The sequence below is a fragment of the Rhipicephalus microplus genome, chromosome 4 (assembly GCF_043290135.1).
Source record: "Rhipicephalus microplus isolate Deutch F79 chromosome 4, USDA_Rmic, whole genome shotgun sequence".
Taxonomy (NCBI): Eukaryota; Metazoa; Arthropoda; class Arachnida; order Ixodida; family Ixodidae; genus Rhipicephalus; species Rhipicephalus microplus.
This window is the reverse complement of record NC_134703.1, coordinates 22,808,551-22,829,615: the sequence shown is the minus strand read 5'-3', so window position 1 is coordinate 22,829,615 and position 21,065 is coordinate 22,808,551. Positions and strand designations below refer to the sequence as shown.

General features: G+C 41.3%; 3 protein-coding genes across 8 annotated transcripts in view; 2 read left to right on the top strand and 1 right to left on the bottom strand.

The window, feature by feature from the left end:
* LOC119171724 (synaptic vesicle glycoprotein 2C-like) overlaps positions 1–21,065 on the top strand; it is a 224,214-nt gene that overhangs the window by 115,749 nt on the left and 87,400 nt on the right. The gene's annotated exons all lie outside the window — the stretch shown is intronic.
* LOC142814133 (uncharacterized) lies at positions 2,073–3,275 on the top strand. The gene has a single exon (XM_075892070.1). The coding sequence runs from the start codon at positions 2,073–2,075 to the stop codon at positions 3,273–3,275; it is 1,203 nt and encodes a 400-aa protein (XP_075748185.1).
* Positions 4,523–20,704, bottom strand: LOC142814190 (uncharacterized). Of its 3 annotated transcripts, none has more exons than XM_075892311.1 (3): positions 20,327–20,704; positions 13,775–14,386; positions 4,523–9,698 (listed from the first exon to the last, which is right to left on the bottom strand). In XM_075892311.1, the coding sequence occupies exons 2-3, from the start codon at positions 14,111–14,113 to the stop codon at positions 9,579–9,581; spliced, it is 459 nt and encodes a 152-aa protein (XP_075748426.1). In that variant the 5' UTR covers positions 14,114–14,386; positions 20,327–20,704; the 3' UTR covers positions 4,523–9,578. The 3 variants fall into 3 exon arrangements, 2 of the variants coding, with proteins under 2 accessions (XP_075748426.1, XP_075748427.1); XM_075892312.1 differs by having other exon boundaries at positions 4,523–9,632; XR_012894841.1 differs by lacking the exons at positions 4,523–9,698; positions 13,775–14,386 and adding an exon at positions 14,831–14,912.

Sequence of the window (21,065 nt, the reverse complement as noted above, 5' to 3'; positions counted from 1 at the left end):
CATACGCGATCAGCTGGAAAGCAACGTCGATCAGCTGACTGCCATTAGGGATTCGTTTTTTTTCGACAAATTAACGGTTACTGCCGCCTTAATAGCTTCCGTCACTGTGCAAATCTCCGGTCAACAATTCAGTCAGTTCAGCGGTCATCGATCACGACAAAGTGAAACTGACATCACGATAACAGCAAACAAACATACCAACTTGCTGCGCGTCGAGAGTTTCACGATTACTATTGTGTGCCTGTGTTTCGTTCACAGTTTGGAGCTGGTACATCTGTGGCTGTGTGTGCTGTCCCTGTTTTCAGTGTGGGACGTCGATCGCTTTGCTGCTCGTGCGCCGCAAGTGGAACATATGACACACATACTTCATTGATTGTGGCAATCCGAAACTGCAGCCGGAGCAGTATTATGCGGTCAGCTGGCTGTCATGAGTGACGCGCTTGTTCCAGCAAATCGGCTGTCACAGCCACCTTAGTTGTTGCCGTTACTGCACGCATCTTCGCTCAACGATTGCGTCAGCTCGCTGGCACGAATACACTCGATGGTCATCGATCACGACGAAATAAAAGTGTATGCACGTCATCACAACAGCCGAAAAACATATCGACTTGCTGTACGTCGAGGGCGAGTGCAATTTTGTGGTTACTGTTGCGAGTTTCTGCGCGCCGGTAACAGATTCGTGCTGTTATTTCGGCTGCTTTGTGTGCCGTTCGCGTCATCAGCACACGTGAACTGCTCTGCTACTCAAAGTGTATGTATATAGCGAGCTATACCTGAAGAGCTGTATTGATGCTGAGTGCACTGTAACTATATGCGATTTGCAGCGTGATCCGAGTTAAGCAGAAAAAAGAAATCACAATGCCAGTCACGCTGTGCCCAAGGTGCACATTCTGGGGAACTTCCGTCAAACGGGTCGTTAACCACATGAGAGTCCACAGCATCGAGCCAGATTTTCACGTGTTGTGTGGATAGACGGCTGTGCGGCATCATTTCGGCGTTACTTCGCCTACAAGAAACACGTGTATCGAGCGCACAGAAATGCTGCTGGCATTATAGTCAACGAACTTGCACCTGACTGCGACTCAAGCGAACAAGCTGAAGATATTTCTATTCCCATTGTTACAAACTTGTCAGAGGCACACAGTCATGATGCTGCCTCAAACATTTGTTTCATCACCAAAATCAAGAAACAGCTGGCAATGTTCTATGTCAAAATAACTGAAAAGCTAAAACTGGCATCCAGCACCACTGATGAAATTTTTTGCATCGTGAAATCTCTGATACAAGATGTCATTGATGGTTTGATGCAAAGGACAGTGAAGCTCCTTATGGAAGGAAGTGTGGTACCAGGCACAGCGGAAAATGTGGTGCGTCAGCTGCATGCTACTGATATAGTGAGCAACATGTTTTCTGATTTGGAAAGCACCCACATGAGAAAAAAGTATATATCAGAACACTTTAATTACACCGAGGTTAATCAAGTTCCACTGCAGACTGCCAATTACAGAGACATCGAATGCTACGTTCCTATCTCAAAGCTGCTTGTGAACTTCCTGAAATCTGAAGACTTGTTGGAATGCATTTCACAGCCTACTGCGAAGCCTCGAGAACTGTTGTGCGACTTCACCGATGGTGATGCATTCAGCAGGTACGGCCACCTTACTCGCGACAGCAGTAACAACACGATATTTCTGCTGTTGTATACTGATGAACTGGAGCTTGTAAATCCACTTGGTGCTGCAGCTGGACGGCACAAAATTTTAGCTGTCTACTTCTCTGTTTTGAATCTGCATCCCCGACACCGCTCAAAACTCTGCTCAATTCACCTGCTTCTGGCTGTGGAATACCGCGTCGTGTTACGACATGGCATGGAAAAGGTGCTGCAGCCACTCTTGCAAGACTTAAATTTGATACAACAAAATGGAGTGCATTCTGGGAATCTGCACTTTAATGTTGCAATCGTGGCTTTCATTGGAGACAACCTTTCAATGCACCGCTTAGCAGGCCTTCAGTGCAGCTTTAGCAGAGGCAGAGTCTGCCGTTACTGCTTAGCATCGCACAAACAACTGTGAATGCTGCACAGATTGGATGACTGCGTCGAAAGAACAAGTGAAACATACAAGAGCCATCTAGAAGCATTTGCACTTGACCCAACTGTGAATGGGCCCATATACGGCATCGCAAGTGCTTCACCACTGCAAACTCTTGAGAACTTTGACATCACAGAACAACTTCCTCCCGATGCCATGCATGATATACTCGAAGGCGGTATGGAGTGTGTCATTCGACATGTTCTGGGTAGCTTAGTTGGTGACCGAGTGATCCGTAAACAGGATCTTGAAAGGATATCATCATTCAAGTATGGCTTTCATGACAAAAAGGCCACACCTCTTGCCGTTACGATTGCATTTCTTAATGGCAAAGTCTCCATGAGGGGATCAGCTAGCCAGAAATGGTGCTTGTTTCGTCTGCTTCCCCAGATATATGCTGAAGTTCTTCCTGAAGGCAATTCTCACTGGGAGGTGTACTTGGCATACAGACACATTGCTGACATTATTTTGGCAGAGAAAATCCCAAGGAGCTGTGTGCCATATCTACAGGTGAAGGTGGAGGAGTTTCTCGAGCTGTATACAGTGCAGTACCCAAATGCAGCAGTGACACCAAAACTGCACTTCTTGCTACACTATCCAAAGTATATTCTCAAGTATGGCCCACCGCGCCGCTACTGGGGCATGCGATTTGAGGCTAAACATTCTTATTTTAAGAGCATTGCATCCAAGACGAAGAACTTCAAGAACATCTGTCTTACACTTGCAACACGTCACCAGCTTCTTCAGGCATATGAGCTGTCGGGCAACATGTTGAACTCGGATCTTGAAACAACTAGAGCAAAGCAGCTTAATCTAGGAGATCTTCCAGAACAACAGCAGTTGGCTCTTCGTAAAGTGTCTGAAGAGGAGTTCATCTCCACAGCTACAACCGCTAGCGTCAGTGGTTACTGTTATCGCACAGGTGACACGTTTGTCCACAGTGTGCAGGATGGTGAGCCGCAGTTCATGCAAATTAAAAGAGTCCTTGTTGTTAGCGGTTCATTAGTGCTCCTATGCAAGCCCCTTGAAACTCTGCAATGTAGTGAACACAGATCCTCTTACATTGTCAAGCCATCTGCCGCCTTAGTTGTAATAATTCCCGAACACAAACAGGGTTTCTACCCGCTTGACCTTTATTCCAGCCATGGATTTTGTGAAGTTGTGACGCACTATGCTGTTCTCTAGACTAGCTTTGGCAAACTTATTTTACAAGCTTCACGGATAGGGGCCAAGGTTGCCTGCATATTTTTGGCTTACGAGTTAACTTACTATTTTTCTGCCTATTTTTTCTATTATATATTATATTGTGCCTATTTTTTCTTCTTGTTCACTCACACATCTTTGTTACGCTGTAACCAAGTGCCAACGATTCTGACAGAGTAACAACTAAAAAGTGTCATGCAACAGAAGCTACAATGCACAGTTAGGAGTACAGTACTTCAGTGTCTTCACACCTTGCTAGCTAATAACTGCACTGATGCAAACTTCAGTGTAGATTATCATTAGGTGTGAGGCATTCTTTCAACAGGTTCGTTAAGCTGTGTTTTTGCAATTCAAATATGAAGATTCTATATGCAGAAATTTGTCATTATTGTACATGTGACACTATGCTTGGTTGTCAGTCTCTACTAACGGCTTTTAGGTTAACTGTTTTCTTTCATGTTTATTGATAAGCATGGGCACTGTCAGGGGGCTGCGAAAGGCGCACTTGCCCCCTTCAAGCCACACACTTACCCCTCACCCAAAATACACCACCAATTTTTCCCTCCCTCTGCTGCAATGCAGCAGAAGTTTGCACCCCACAAAATCCTGCCAGCTTCCATGATCTTAAGTGTGCTTTTGTGAGGTGATAGTATATTGGCTATAGATTTTGTTTTTGTACAGTAATTCACCACTGTATTAGCTAGTACAAAATGACAAGCTTTTTTTATGTGGTAACTTAAGCTTGTTCATAATCTATAAAAGCACTGCATGCATTGTACAGCCACATATAAACCATCGTGTACTGCAAAGCCAATGTAGAGCTCCATGTTGAACTCGGATCTTACGACAACTGGAGTTCAGCAGCTCAGTGTAGGAGATCTTCCAGAGGAGCAGCAGTCAGCTCTTCAGAAAGTGACTGAAGAAATTACCCCAGAGTTGACAGTTTTGTACACAGCATGCTCAATCACACATCACAGCTGGTTCATGCAAATTGAAAGAGTCCTTGTCATTTATTTATTAGTGCTCATATGAAAGCCCCTGAAAACCCTGGAATGCAGTGAACAAAGATCCTCTTAAAATGTCAAAGTACTTGATGACTTTGGACTAATTATTCTGGGTGACATACAGGATTTCTACCCACTTGATGTTTACTCGAGTTGTGAAGTTTGTGAGGTTGTGACACATTGCAGTACTTTTTAGAATAGCTTTAACAAGGCTGACTTCACCAGTCCTGCTGACATTTTTTCTTTATTCTTTATTCATCAGATACCCCGCAGCACCCGAAGGCGTTATAGCAGGGGGGTTACATCAATAAATGATGTACATCTCCGTTCACACACACAATACAACTTTGTTCACACATAAATAACTGAAATACATTTTCGTTCCCACATATAGTAGAATTTTGTTCACACATCAATACATCTTCGTTCAGGTTACAACACTGGTTTACAGCAGTGAATAAAATATACCTTCGTTCCCACTATGTACTTGCATTTCAGTTAGCCTGTTCCACTGTTTAATCGTTCTAGGAAAAAATGAATTGGCATACATATTGTTTTAGCTGAGTATTCCCGAATTTTGCAACTATGATCAAAACGTTTTGAAGTGTAATGAGGGTTGTGTAGGTAATTTCTCTATTAATTCCAGTTTTATTGTAGTAAATGCAGTAAAGAAATTTTAATCTCTGCTTCTGGCGGCGGTCAGAAAGACACTCCCGTCCTAGCTCAGCCTTCATTGCAGTGCAGCTCTCCCCCTTCTGTACCGTCCCAAGACGAACCTGGCAGCACGATTTTGTAATTGTTCCAGAGCAGCAATGAAGGTTACCTCGACGGGGTCCCACACGACACAACCGTATTCTAAGATAGGTCTGATACAAGTAGTGTATGCCATACGTTTTAAATTCACATGCGAATATCACAGGTTTCTTTGAATGAAATTTAAGGCCTTACCAGCTTTGGCTATGAGAGTGTCAACCTGAGGCCTCCATAAACATTCAGATGATAGTATTATACCTAGGTACTTATATGTACTCTCTTGTTTCAACTGTACATTGTTCAGATGGTACTGTGACTGAAATGGTTTCATCTTTTTGGTAAATAAAATATGTACACACTTTGTTATATTCGAATTCATTTTCCATTTGGTACACCAGCTATAAATGAGCGATAAGTCTTTCTGAAGTTCTAGTACATCATTGTGATCAAAACTTTTTCTGTACACAACACAGTCATCCACAAACAACCGTATAGAAGATGAAATTCCTGCAGAGATATAATTAACATAAATTAAAAACAATAGCAGACCCAGGACGGAGCCCTGTGGGACCCCTGAGGTAACATCGGCGTATTCGGAGCATTTTCCATTCAGTACTACGGTTTGTGTTCTTTGGGAAAGGTAACATTCGATCCACTTAAAAACAGTCTCATCAATGTTCAGGGTGGTAAGCTTAAACAGTAAGAGTGAATGTGACACCGTGTCAAACGCTTTCTGAAAATCCAAGAACACACCGTCAACCTGTCCTACAGTATCTACGCCTGATACTACATCATGATAAAATTCGACTAATTGTGTTGTGCAAGACAGCCCTCTGCGAAATCCATGCTGCTCGTTGATTAGTACCTTATGCTTGTTTAAATGAGTTATTATTTTTTTGTATCAAATGTGTTCGAGGATTTTACACGGGATAGACGTAAGCGATATTGGTCTATAATTACCAACGTCTTTTTTGGACCCACCTTTATGTATCGGTACCACGTGCGCAATTTTCCAGTCATGTGGTAAGGTACCTGTCGCTAAAGATCTTTCAAAAATTGCATAAAGATACATAGAAATTGGCCCCGCACAACGCTTGAGTACACGCGGAGAAATTCCATCTGGACCACTAGATTTACTCTCATCAACGTCCTTCAATAGTTTTTCAATTCCATTAACACTAAGCTCGACAGGAAGCATAGGCGAAATGCTCATAATAGTTTGATGATAATTACAGCTGTGTTTGGGTAAAAATACCGAGTGGAAAAAGTTGTTTAGGCATGCAGCCTTATCCTCGTCATTCGTAATTACCGTGCCATTATAATTTAACTCCTGTATTCCAAAGGAATCTGAGCCACATTGTTTCAAGTACTTCCAAGACATTTTAGGATTTGATTTCATTTTGTTGCTCAGCTCAGTGAAGTAATCATCTTTAGCTTTTTCTATCTTTAGCTTATATTCGTAGGTAATCGACTTCAGTTTTTCAAAGTGAGCAACTGATTTGCTTTTCTTGAATGCGCCTAATGCCCTCTTCCTTTTGTTGATAAGTTTTAATATATGTGCTGTTACCCATGGTTGTTTGTGCTTTTTTAGCCGTGATGAATGAACACTGGGGATATGTCTATTTGTTAACTCGGAAAGTATATTCTTAAATTTGTCCCACATACCATGCACATTGCCCTCCTCAAAAAGACATTCGAAAACAGGGAACGAATTACGAAGTTTTTCAGAAATTGCATCGTAGTCACCCTTGTCATAAAAGTAGATCCTTCTACTCGTAGGTAACTTCGCACACACTTTTTTTCTTTCGGATACAAGCAACAACAGCAAGATGATCACTAATTCCTGGAATCACAGTCACGTCATTTACGAAATTTGGCGAGTTACAAAACAACAAGTATAACACAGCGTCATTGCGAGTAGGGGTGGTAACGTACTGCGTCAAACCAAACGTGTTGACGATATTTTTCATCGCAAGGTTCATGCGCCCGCTTATACTTATACAGGAACCATTACGCCAGGATAAGCCAGGCAGATTAAAATCCCCCCCTAGGAGTATTGTCTGGGCTGACGCTTCAGAAAGAATTTCATCTAATGTTTTCATTATGCTACTATCTGAGCTCGGCGAGCGATAAACCACTCCGACCACAAACGCGAAGTTATCAGGCAGTATTATCTTGCACCATACAGACTCCAGTGCGTCGCACTTATAATCAACTTCAAATGACTGTAAGCAAGAACAAACAAGTAAAAAAAATGCCACCACCTGCTGTGAGCCTATCGTTGCGATAGACAACGTAATTTTGCAGAAACACCTCACTATCAGCAATCGAGGGCTTTAGCCAAGATTCTGTACCAAGGACTATATCTGTGTTAACACTCTCAATTAAGCCCAAGAGCTCGGCAACTTTGTTAACTCCGCTTCGGCAGTTCACGATGACGGCAACAAGTTCTTGACATCGGTATTTCTCCTTTTTTCTAGTTTGTCATTGCCTGCGTACTGGAACGACCTCTTCTTTTTCGTCATCCCACCTGAAGGCCCTGCCGTTAATAATCAGTTTGTCAAAATTCAGCTTCACTTTATTGTTCTTATCCTCTCTTTTTGTCTTAGCATATTCCCACAGCTTATTCCTGATACTTCTTGTCTCATGAGAGTAATCTTTGCTAACGTTGTACTGGGAATTCTTGAATCTTTTGGCATTGAGAAGCACTGCCTGACGCTCTTTGTACAATGAGAATTTAACAATAATTGGCCTCTTCTTATTCTTATTATAGCGTCCTAAGCGATGTGCCCTTTCCACAGATTCGAGTTCCATTCCAAGGCTCGTTTTGCAAATATTCTTTATTATAGCTTTGGATTCATCCCAGGATTCTGAGGTTTTATCATCAACGCCATAGAAAACAAGATTTTTCCGGCGACTTCTGTTTTCGAGGTCATTTGTTTTCTTTTGCAGATCTTTCACCTGTTGCATGAGTTGCCGTATTATAGCTGCCTGTTCCGTTACAATCTTGCTGATGTCCCTTATCTGGTTCTGAGTTTGGCCAAGATTATCTTTTACTCCCATCAGTATGTTCTCATTTTTTTCGAACCTGGATTCAATGACGTTTAATTTTGAAATTAAAGTTTCCTGCTCACTCTGCAAACATTTCAGCACTTCCATCTCCGGTGTCTTAGCAGGACCTGGGTTCAGTTCAACATCCCACGCGAGTATTGACAACAAAATCAAATACAGCACTCTGTTAGAAAATAATTGGAATCTCTTCAGACGCGGCGTATGCATCATGATAAAATTGCCATATTCATTCTAAAAGGTCCAGTCAAGGACACACGAAAGATGTGTAGACACCGCACAAATGTCTACACTTTCTTCTTGTGTCCATGTTCGCATTCTCTGTCTTTTAGAGTAATTACTTAGTAACTAGCTCAGCTTTCCTGTTATGTGCCATATTGTGTACATCTTTTTGCGAGTGAATATCATAAATAGAACCTTTGTATGCCTACTTTTATTGCTTTGTTCCTTGGGGTATTTTCGTCGTACTCTCAACAGATGCGTAATACGTTTTTCACAAAGAATAACTGAAACATTAAAAACAAACAGTGGGAAAGCGTTTGTTATTCAAAGAAATTTCCCACCTTACAATTGCAGGGATCATTCTAAAAACAAAATGGTAGATTGAATGAACACTTACATCTTTTCAATTTGAATGTTTTCTGTTCAATGGATCATGCCTTTTACCCTAAACAAAAAAAATTTACAATCGAACCCCTTTATACGATACATGCGTTGGGTAGTAATTCTCTTATATTAGGTGTCTCATATGAGCAGTGTACAAAGCATGCATTTTCCTATTAACACTTATTTTGATTTGGGCACGCTGGTGTTCCTTATGGCAGTCAGTCTTACATCAGTGTCTCTAATGGATCAATTCAGCAGTGCAGTAAAATCTCATTAATTCAAACTATAACCTTGTTCAAATTAGGCAGAGAGAGAGAGAGAAGAAACTTTATTGAAGTGTCCCTGCTGGGGTTAAAGGTGACGGGGTGCCGGGAGACGGCTGCTCTATAACTCCCTTTCTCAGCAGCGGCCAGACCTTGGATCCTGGCAGCGTCTTTAGCCAGCCGGACAGCCCAGCTCTATAGCTGGTCCTCCGGGCACGTGCTGAACAGCAAAGCCTCCCACTGCTCGGCCGTGGTGATTGTGAATATAGAGTTCGTGCTGTGTTTAACTGAGTGAGTAGCAGTGGGGCAGGCCCATATAATATGGTCGAGCTCAGCGTTAGGCACACCACACGCTTTGCATTGTGGCGTGTGAACAGCGGGGTAAATATGGCTGTACAGTGACGGACAGGGGAAAGTTCATGTCTGTAATAGACGCCAGGTAGTGGACTGCTGCTTACTAAGGCACTTGTCTGGTGGTGGGTATTTAAGTCTGGCCTTGTGGTAATACATACATTAGGATTTCTCCAAAGGTAACCATTCTATCCCTCGCATTGTCGCAAAACGAGGAGACCGTCTCTCGCTCAGCCGCGTCAGGTTGCGAGGGGTGGTGCTCTGTTGGATGACGCGCCCGGTGGACGAGAGCTCTGGACAATACATAAAAAGTGAAGACAGTCCAGAAAAACCCGGGATGATCGGCAACCTTGATTGCACTGCAGTGAAACATAGCTCACCCTTATTGAGACCCCTGCGCATGATTATGGCTGTTCTTTTGACATGTGCATGTTATGAATATCTGACACAACCTTAATGAAAACCTTTATTTATTTATTTATTTATACATACTGCCAGTCCCAATGGGGACTATTGCAGGAGGGCAACCAAAAGATACTATAGATACACTTACATTGAAAAAGTGAAAATGTATGACTACAGATCTTATACGATATTACATGGATTATATGGGAGCATAAACAATGTGGTGAAAAACATTTAGAACACAGATTTGGTACATAATAGACGGTTATTAATAACATGCAAGAAATATCACTAATAAACATGAAAGACTTTTCCATGCGTACGACACTGATATACTTATCATGATCAAAAGGCACTCAAGAATTGAGCAAAAAAAAAAAAAGAAACCATCAATTTAACTATGGGTGGCACGAATATGATTATTAAGCAACATCAAAAATGTATTCAAATCTTTACTATTAATTATACAGCCGGGTAATCTATTCCATTCTCTAATTGACTGTGGGAAGAAAGAATACCTGAAGCAGTTGCTGTTGAAACGGTATTTCTGTAAAGTTAATGGATGTTTATGGCGTGACTGTCTAGTTTCCAAAATTGATATGAACCTAGAGCTGTCGATGTTTAGCTGTTTATGAATGAGTTGGAAGAGCATTTTTAAACGTGAGAGTTGAGCGCGATTTCGCAATGTTAGTAACCCAGCTTTTGCGATTAATTCAGTAGGTGAATCGAGCAGACTGTATTTGTTGTAAATAAATCTAACCGCCTTTCTTTGTACACTTTCTAGCTTTTTAATTAAGTTATTTGTGGCCGGGAACCAGACTAAGTTAGCGTATTCTATTGTAGGTCGAATGAAGGTTTTATAGGCTAAGAGTTTTGTTTGAGGTGGTGCGGATTGTAGTCGTCTTTTAAGAAAAAATAATCTTTTTAAGGCTGAGGATGTAACGTAATTAACATGTGCCTCCCATCTAAGGTCACTAGAAATGACTACGTAGTCCAAGATACTTATGCTGTTTCAGGGAAGTTAGTTGCGTGCCGCCAATAGTGTAGGCAAAATTTGAAATGTTTTGTCTACGGGTTATTCTTAACAAGGCTGATTTTTTTACGTTTAATGTCATCTGCCATTTCGTACACCAATCTGACACTGATAATAGAGCATTGCTGAGGACCATATGATCTGAAGGTGAGTTAATTTCTTTGTAAATAATACAATCGTCTGCGAAAAGCTTTATGTTCGTCCCGATGGATTGAGGCAAATCGTTGATAAAAATCAGAAATAGAATAGGAGCTAGGACGCCGCCCTGTAGTACACCTGAGGTAACTTCCGTTAGTTCCGATGTTTGTTGGTCTATTTTCACAAACTGCGTCCGCTTGGTTAGATATGCTCTAATCCAGTTTGTGATTGGTCCTTTACCTATTGTCACCTGCAATTTTTTCATGAGCTTTTGATGCGAAACCCGGTCAAATGCTTTAGAAAAGTCGAGTGAGATGAGGTCGATCTGCTTTTGATGGTCAATGGCCGATGACAATTCATGTATTAATTCGGTAAGCTGCGTAACGGTGGAAAGACCTTTACGAAACCCGTGCTGAGATGGTGTCAAAATGTTCTCGTTTTCAAGGTAAGTAGTTATATGTTTAAGAATAATATGCTCAAATATTTTACAGATTGTGCTTGTTAAGGATATCGGGCGATAATTAGCGACGTCAGCTTCACTACCCGATTTGAGAATTGGTATGACCTGTGCTATTTTCCAGTCATTGGGCAGTGAAGATTTTGTTAGGGACATGTTAAATATAATAAACAGATATTTAGTTACCCATTCGGTGTAACGTGTGAGGAACTCATTAGGTATATTATCAGGCCCTGGTTGTTTCTTGATCTTCGTTTTTAGCAAAAGGTCAAATATACCTGCTTCGTTTATACGGAGAGGTTCAATGGGGTTTACTCCATGAATTTCTAGAGGCGGTGGGATATCGTTATCTGTAGTGAAAACTGAGTGGAAGTATTTATTGAACAGATTAGCTCGGTCTCTACTTTCTTCTGGAGACATTGTACTATATTTTTTATTTTTTGGATTTAGGTAGTTCCAGAATTTTTGAGGTGCATCATTAAGAAAATTAGGTAGAGTATAAGAAAAGTAGTGATTCTTAGCTGCTTTAATTTGAGACTTCATTGAACTGATGGCTTCCGCAAGGTTTTTACCAGTTATGGGATTCGATGTTTGTTTGAAAGACTTTCTTAGGCGCTTTACTTTACGTTTAGCATGAATAATGTCGCGGTTTATCCATGGATTGAATTGTCTTTCTTTCTTTGTTTTAGAAGGTATATAGTGAGAGACGCAATACGAAACAATTTCTTTAAATTTCTGCCACAACGTTTCGATATCAACATCCGGATTATCGGCAAGCTGCTCGAATGAGCTAAATTCGTATGATAAGTGGTCCAGTACACTAGTGTCATCAGCGTTGCTGAAATCAAGAAATGACAAAACTGAATTTGAATTCATGCTACGTTCATGCAAGGGAATCAAACACAATACTATCTTGTGATCTGATATACCATCAGTTAGCTCAATGATGGCCTCATCTGCAGGAAAGTGGTCACTAATAAAAACTAGGTCAAGTATATTTGAGGAACACCCTTGTACACGAGTGGGCTCTTTAACAATTTGGGAGAGGTTGAATGTCAGCATAGTATCAATAATAATGTCAGACGAAGATGATTGATGGTTCATGGTGAGCCAGTCGATATCAGGGAGGTTAAAATCGCCAACAAGTATAAGCCTACATGCTAGAGCGTGAATGTGCAGGTATTTATACAGGGAATGCTTTGCTTCCGAGTGTGACGAGGGGCTCCGATAAACGCAACCAATTACCATTGGACAGGCAGTCAAGTGCATTTTACAAAAAACTGCTTCCACCCCATCGACATCGGGGAGGGCCATGAAGGCGATATCTTTTCTTATTAGGATGGCCACACCTCCCCCCCGTGTAGCTCTGTTTTTACGTAAGATTACATAGTTGGGTGGCGTTATTTCGAAGTCCCTGACGTCACTTGACAGCCACGTTTCGGTGAGTGCGACAAAGTCGGGATCTGTGCTGAGTAAAAATGATTCTAGGCAGGTTGTCTTTAGAAGAATGCTGCGAACGTTTATGTTTGCGAACTTTACTTGGTGCGTGACTGAGTGTTGCGTGGTCGCAACGCGCGCACATGGGATTCTTCGTTTTTTTGCTGAGGGTTGCGCTTAACAGGCCGAATGCAGTTTACATCATCGTCCCATTCAAACACTTCGTTGTTGATTTTTAATTTGTCAAACACAAGATTTATCTTGTCACCTTCTAGTTTCCTTGCCTTAGGTGCTTGCCACAGTTTCTTTCTGATGTCGCGTACACGGGGAGTGAAATCTTCTACCGCGATCTTTAATCCCTTTAATTTATAGCAATTCTTCAGTATGGTAGTCTTTTCCCGGAAATCTAAAAGCTTTAGTATTATCGGCCGTGCTTTGTTGGCAGAAGGTCTTCCTAGTCTATGTATCCGTTCGATAGCCACGGGTTCTAATTCGAGTACCTTCTTTATTACATCTTCATTAACCATTTCAGCAAGGTCCGTGTCATTTTCTTTGCCGTTCTCTGGAATTCCATACAGTATTAGATTAGACCGTCGCGAACGGTTTTCAAGGTCATCTAGCCTGTTTTCCATAGCAGAAAGTGATTGCTGTAATTTGTTTACCGCGGTTACACATGAGGAAACCTTCTCATCAAGAGCTGCTACTTTTTCCAGTGTGGATTCTATGGCAGTGAGCCGGTCATTCTTAATTCCCTTGACATCATCAGCAATTTGTTGAATCTGTTTAAGGAGGAGGGTTAGGTCTGGTCCAGGTCCAGGGTTAGTTTCAACGTCTCCACAAAGTAACAGTAATTTCTTAATATGAGACAGCATTTCAGTCAATATTAAGCAGAGCAGCCCTGGGCACGGCAGCACAACTAGACAAAGGTTATTTGAGCGAAAGCATTTGCCGTAATGTTATCTCACCTGGACGATGAAAACAAACGGATTAGCCATCATGCCAGTGATGCTGCCGTGCCCTATGGCGTCTGGATGGTTGCGATCCGGCTTTATACTCCAGTGAATTGCTTGTAGCGCCATCGCTCCTCCGTCGAGGCCCGCCAGAGCACCAACTGCTGTCGATGAAGGGGGCGTAGTCCAGATATCGCTCAGGTGCGCATGTGCAGTTGACACGTTGACAGCCAGGAGGACAGCCGGTTGCAAGGCGTTGATCGCAGCTTGCCAGCCCAGTACATCGCACTCTGCCGGTATTAGCAGAAGGGTAGCGACGAGCTGGACGATGAAAACAAACGGATTAGCCGTCATGCCAGTGATGCTGCCGTGCCCTATGGCGTCTGGATGGTTGCGATCCGGCTTTATACTCCAGTGAATTGCTTGTAGCGCCGTCGCTCCTCCGTCGAGGCCCGCCAGAGCACCAACTGCTGTCGATGAAGGGGGCGTACTCCAGATATCGCTCAGGTGCGCATGTGCGGTTGACACGTTGACAGACAGGAGGACAGCCGGTTGCAAGGCGTTGATCGCAGCTTGCCAGCCCAGTACATCGCACTCTGCCGGTATTAGCAGAAGGGTAGCGACGAGCTGGACGATGAAAACAAACGGATTAGCCGTCATGCCAGTGATGCTGCCGTGCCCTAGAAGATATAGTGTATGAAAAGACAACTTGTCCTCTCAGCAGCGAATTGTCTTTTCAACCACTTTTTTTATTTTCCCTTCTATATCTAATTTATTAAAACACACCCAAAAGCAGTACAATTAATAACTCATATACCTTTCTAGGTTCTATTATCAGCTGGTTTTCATTAAGATTTTGTCAAATAAAGAGAAACGAGCCCTAAGAATTATATTGCTTGATTTATACAAATATATTTAGTGAGTTATTGGAGCAAAGATGCATCACGTCAGAGAGTGGCCATATTGACAGCTTCACTTTGGATCAATTTCGAGAAGACATTTATGGATGGCTGTGATGTATCCTTTTAACGTGTGATGCATAACAACAACAACAAAAAACAACACTGCAAGTGCTATTTGATTTGCTGTATTTCTTTAACATTCATGGTACACATTCCAAAACGTGGGTGTGCTCTTGTAACCAAGACATTTCCTGGAAGAAACAAAAGAAAAGCATTACAAAAGGCCATGTTCAATTGCAAAACAATCCAACAAAATGAAAATAGACAAAATGATATCTATTTCAGTTTGGCAGTAGCGGTGACCGGCGATAGACGCCCGTTCTGACGTGTTCATCTGCATTTTTCACAGGTTTGTCTTCACACATTCATACAGTGTTTTCCTTTTCCTATTTTTCTGCTGGTTGCTGCTACTGCCAAACTTGTCGTCGTAGTCATGCTTTTCGAGGTGTATGAGAGATGAGTGTTTCTGAGGAGGACATATGCCTTGCTTGCATGCTTACCCTAGAAACTACTGATGCTAAAGTGAAATGCAAAAAGTGTGGTAATTCTTATCACATCGAACAGTGCTCTGGACTGACTGAGCCGCTTGATAAGACGAGAAGTGGCACCAATTCTCGCAAAAACTATGTGTGTTCCACGTGTAAAACTGGTGCGCCATGCGTCGGTGCAGGTGCCGCTGCTGCGGCTCGTCAGGATTTTAACTTTGCTGTTGCTTTTGCGGAGTTAAGTCAAAAACTTGATTTTCTAATGCCACTAAATGAAAAGATGAACAGCATTGAACAGGCAGTGCAAACAATGTCTGATCATTTCGATACCATTCTGAAGCGATTGGACAGCCAAGATAAACAAATTGAGCAGCTCCGTAAGAGAACTGAACAGTTGGAACGAGCAAGGCCTGACGAGGAACTACACCAGATAAACTCTGACTTGAATGACCTGGAAATGCGTAGCAGGAGCCGAAACTTGGAAATTCATGGGAAACTTTTCAACGAGCACGAGAATCTACTCCAAAAGATAAACGAGATAGCCAGGATGATCCAAGTTCCTGAGGTCAGCGATCACGACCTTGAAGCTTATCATCGCCTTCCGGCGAAGGCAAATAAGACCCCCGCCATTATCATACGTTTTCAAAGCCAAAAGCTGAGGGATATGTGGCTGCAGAAAAGGCGATTACTAAAGGAAAAGGATGCAAACATATACTTTTCGGAAAACCTAACGCGCAGGGCAAGAACACTATTGTGGACTGTGAAGCAATTGGCTCGCGATAATGGCTTCCGTTACGTGTGGTATGCAAACGGGAAAATCTTCATCCGCAGGAAAGATGGCGAACCGTCCCATGTTGTCAGGGACGCGAGTCAGCTGGCTAATTTTACTGTGGTTAGGCACGTCAGCACATAATATGTGAACATCACGTCAAAATGGCTAACAATAGATTCGTGTTGCCTTGCAACATTCGCAGCGTCATGCCTACCGATTGGTTGGGCTCATCAGTGAAATGTTTTCATTTGAATGTACGATCACTGAACAATAAGGCTGATGAACTGCAAATTTTGTTAGACAGTTTTAACCTGTCTTTTGATTTCGTCATGGTATCTGAGTCATGGCTGAGCAGTAGCTTTTGTTTGCCATCATTTTCCACATTTGCCGTCAATCGTAATGTGGGTCGTGGTGGAGGTGTTTGCATTTTCGTTAATAAGAAAATCGAATGTGAATTGATCTCGGAACTTTGTTGCATGTCATCTGCTGTTGAGGTTGTTTCTGTATTGGCAAATAATACCGTTTATTCAGTGTTCTACCGACCACCCAGTGGAGATGTTGACGTATTTTTTGAGTACATTGAATCATATATTTCTTTTACTTCTGCGCATCACTATGATGTCATTATGGGCGGTGATTTTAATATAGACATGATGTCTAATTCTGCCCATGCAATTGATTTTGATGTGCTGTTAAGAAGTTTTGGCTTCAGTATTGTTACTAAGCTTCCTACTCGTATAACTACTAACTCAGAAACACTGATTGACCTGTTTATTACTAATATTAACAATTCTGTTATACATTCAGGGGTAATCTGTTGCGATTTAAGTGACCACATGGGCATTTATTTGTTTTTTCAGAAAAAGCAGCCTAGATCTAAACACACATGTACCCCAATGGTTCAGTACGTCACACCTAATGCTCTTGAAAATTTTCACAGTGAAATGTCACTTATGTCATGGAGTGATGTGTTCAATGAAACTAATGCAGAGGCAGCTTATGAAAAGTTTCTTAGTAAATTCTGCGGTGTTTATAATAGGCACTTTCCGCTAAAAAAGAAACGTACTATGAAAAAGATAAGAAAACCTTGGATATGTAATGAACTTCATACACGCATTAAACAGAAGAATAAACTCTATAACACATACATTGCCTCCAAAAGCACACAGCTGTTTCAAGAGTTTAAAAGCTACAGAAACAAGTTGACCAGTGACATCCGAAATGCCAAAAAGCGATATTATGAAAAACAATTCGAAAATTCATTTCGGCATCCTGATAAACTATGGAAACAAATCCGTTCTCTGGACGCTAATTTCATTGAGGATACGCATTTCGACAAGATCACTCATAAAGGAGAAGATTACACAGGGGAAAAATTAGCTGAGGCATTTAGTTTGTACTTCGCAAGGGATCATTCTACACCACATAACTCACAAGACACCCCTACTGCCAGATGTTCATCTACTCTTTTTCTTGAACCAGTAGGTGAGAGTGAAGTAACGCAAACGTTTCTTGAGCTTTCAAACAGTACGTCATGTGATTTAAACAACATACAAATTCGTCCAGTAAAATATGTCATTGAATTAATCTGTGTGCCGCTTACACATATCTTTAATTTGTGCCTGCAAACCGCTACATTTCCTTCGGCTATGCAAATAGCAAAAGTAATTGTGCTTTACAAAAAGGGAGACAAAAATGACTTTAGCAATTATAGGCCAATTAGTATCCTTCCTGTTTTTTCTAAATGTCTGGAAAAAATCATACTGAAACGCATGGACAAGTTTTTACAATCTAACAATATTATCAATGATTCTCAGTATGGATTTAGAAAAAACCGTTCTACGGAAATTGCTTTGATTCATCAAAAAGAATATATTCTTGATAAATTAGAAAAAAATAAGTTCGTGTTAGGCATTTTTGTAGATTTTACCAAAGCATTTGACTGCATAGTACACAGTATCTTATTTAGAAAATTGGATTTATGTGGTATTAGAGGGCACGCTTTAGATTTAATAAAATCTTATTTATCTCATCGGAAGCAGTACGTTCAAATCAGCAATTTTCAGTCCAAAACGCGTGATATTACAGCCGGTGTGCCACAGGGCAGTATACTTGGGCCTCTTCTCTTTAACATTTATATTAATGATATTGCGAACATTGATGATCAATCCAGGTTTATTATTTATGCGGATGACACTACAATCCTTTTGTCAGCTGATACACACAATGAGCTATCTTCCCGTGGTAACAATGTATTAGGTAAGCTAGAAGTTTGGACAAAGGAAAATGCACTGTCAGTTAATGTAAATAAAACTAAAGCTATAATTTTTAATTCTATTAATAAAAAATCTGATACTTTAGTACATTTGCTGTATAAATCCCAGCCAGTTGAAATTGTCAGGTCAATAAAATCACTAGGAGTTTATTTCACACTACATTTGCAATGGAATGATCATGTCCACAACATTTTATTAAAAGCATCGAGAGCGGTTGGTATACTTTGGCGACATAAATCTGTTTTACCTTTAAAGGCAAAGCTTGCTATATACCACGCTTTATTCCTTTCACACTTGAACTACTGCACGTTAGTGTGGGCGACAACGACTAAAACTAATTTAAGAAAAATTTCATCACTCCATAATAAAATCCTCCGTCTAATTTACAACCTTCCTCACAGACATACAACAGATCACTTGTTTAGTGAACATGAAATCATCAATGTTTACCACCTATACATTTACAGGCTTTTACGCCGCTATAAGATCGAACAAAAAAAACGTTCATTTACTATTACAGATATCGCTTCCATGATACGTTATCAATCAAAGTACCCTCACCGTCATCAACCACCTTGGATGCTTCCTCGTATAAGAACTAACTATGGACAACAAAAAATTACTTATCAGCTACCGTTACAATTAAACAGGTTATATTCATCAGGTGTTAACATAGCAGATATCACCCTTTCTCAACTTCGCCAATATCTTATTAACACTCCTGACAATTAAGACCTTATCTTCAAAGTTCGTAGATAACAATTAGGGAAAACAATAAACAAAAACACAAAGGATGAAAATGCAGTCACCGCTGCATGTAAATAATATGTTTAATGTATTCGTGCTTTACATATTGCGACTTTTGATTTATATTACTATATATGTTTATTGCACTGTGTCTGTGTGGGTTTTTTTTTTTTTTTTCTTTTTTAGTTTGAAGGCTTTATCAATTCTAATTTTGTTAATGTTGTGTATTCTTGTCAGCTGTGGTGTTCTGTTGCCGCCACCGCCACTGCCTTATGTACATTGGGGGGTGAGAACTTAGTCAAGCGGATAATCGCTTTTATTCTCACCCCCTCCATCAACTGTGTATTGGTGGAAAAATAAACCATTATTATTATTATTATTATAAACGAAGGATGGTGCAGGATGGTGTCTTTGAAGGTGAGCATATTGGACAGAGATCTGTCTGGATGAATAAAATTGATAGAAACAAAATAAGTTCTCCAACCGCATTTAGTGCAAAGTTTCTAATGTTAGAATTAAAAACTAAAAACTGGAGGTCAGTTCTCGGTTGTTAATTTTAACATGAGAAACTGTGGACTATAAGCAGCTGTAGAACCTTTTTTATACACGTGCATGTTGCAACAAAACAATACTACAAAGTGGCATATTTTTGCATGGCACAGTTTGCATACTTAAAACTGCATTAGAATGAAAGTTATGCAATGCACACGAAAACTTAATTGTGTGCAAGATATCTTGTAAAAAGACCACTGTAGCCTTCGCAGTCTTTCGCTTTATGAACCAAGTTGCCACTGTGATGATAAGAACAACAATAAAAACTCACGCACGTGCGTAAAGTACGCTTAGAGCACCCCCCCCCCCCCCCCCGTTGCATCCGGAAAAAAAAAAAAAAACGCCCCTGCTACAGTTGTCACAGTAAGACACGTCTGTGTGACTCGGCAAGATTGATTGAACGAAACTATCGGTCACTTTGCTTAATGAGTCCGATCAGGATCCAATTTCTCAGCAGTGATAGGCTCACTTCCGCAGCTAGCGTAAGAAAGCCAATTGTTACGGTTAAATTCGATCGTGATCATAGCGACCGTGCAACACCGGTATTTTGAATAACGTACGCAAAGACAGCGGTGTATTATCAGACGTGAATGCGATCAAATCTGACCGTGCAGCCACGTATAGAAACAACATAACCGGCAAATGTAGCTTGCAGCTTAGATCGTTTAAGTTATATAATGCTGTCCACATGCACTCTTAAAAAAAAAAAAACAGAATATTGCTGACAGGAGTAGGCAAGGGCGTACCGATTATCAACCAGAAAATGAACTTGCCTGTTTTGCGATCACCTGTCTTGATCGGCGTCAACATCGCACACAGATCGTGAAGAGGCGTTGCTCGCTGAATCGTAAAAATGACGGCGCTCAACAGCAGTGTCTCAGCAGAGGATCGCCTTTTGAAACCGCAGAAGATAGGGAGTTGCACACAGCTTATAAAATCAATAAATCACGATGCACAGCTTGCACGATGCACGATGCATAACTCAGCTTACGCACGCGAACGAGAAACCGGAGAAACAGTGACGTCTGGGGCAGGAAAGTTACTCCATCTCTATTTGCCGCAAGAGGGCGCGACGCGTGAAGTTTGCGAGAAGGAGAAACTCGCCAGCCTCGAGGAGGAACGAAGGCCGTTTCTCCTTTCTCGCTCCCTTTTTTTTTTAGAGTGTAGTAACTGCTAAAAACAGCCAGGGCACTCCCTACCCTTAGTCTCGGTTATTATTCAAGTTACTATCTCCCCTAAAACGAGTTGCTGGATCCGCTCCTGGTGAATCAAGTACACGTTGGGTCTTTCTTCGTTTTTTTTACTTTTTTTCTACAAACGATTCGCTTTCCGTACACGTGACTGGCCGGAATCCGGCGCTCTTCTACGACGACTGCTGACTTCGGGCTGATTGCGTGAGCGCAACGTTCAGCAAAACGAACACCAATCGAACGCGTACGAGAGTTGTACCTGAAAACAATACAAATTATCTAGGAATCTGATCGCAACGACGACACCGTCGCAGTTACCTCG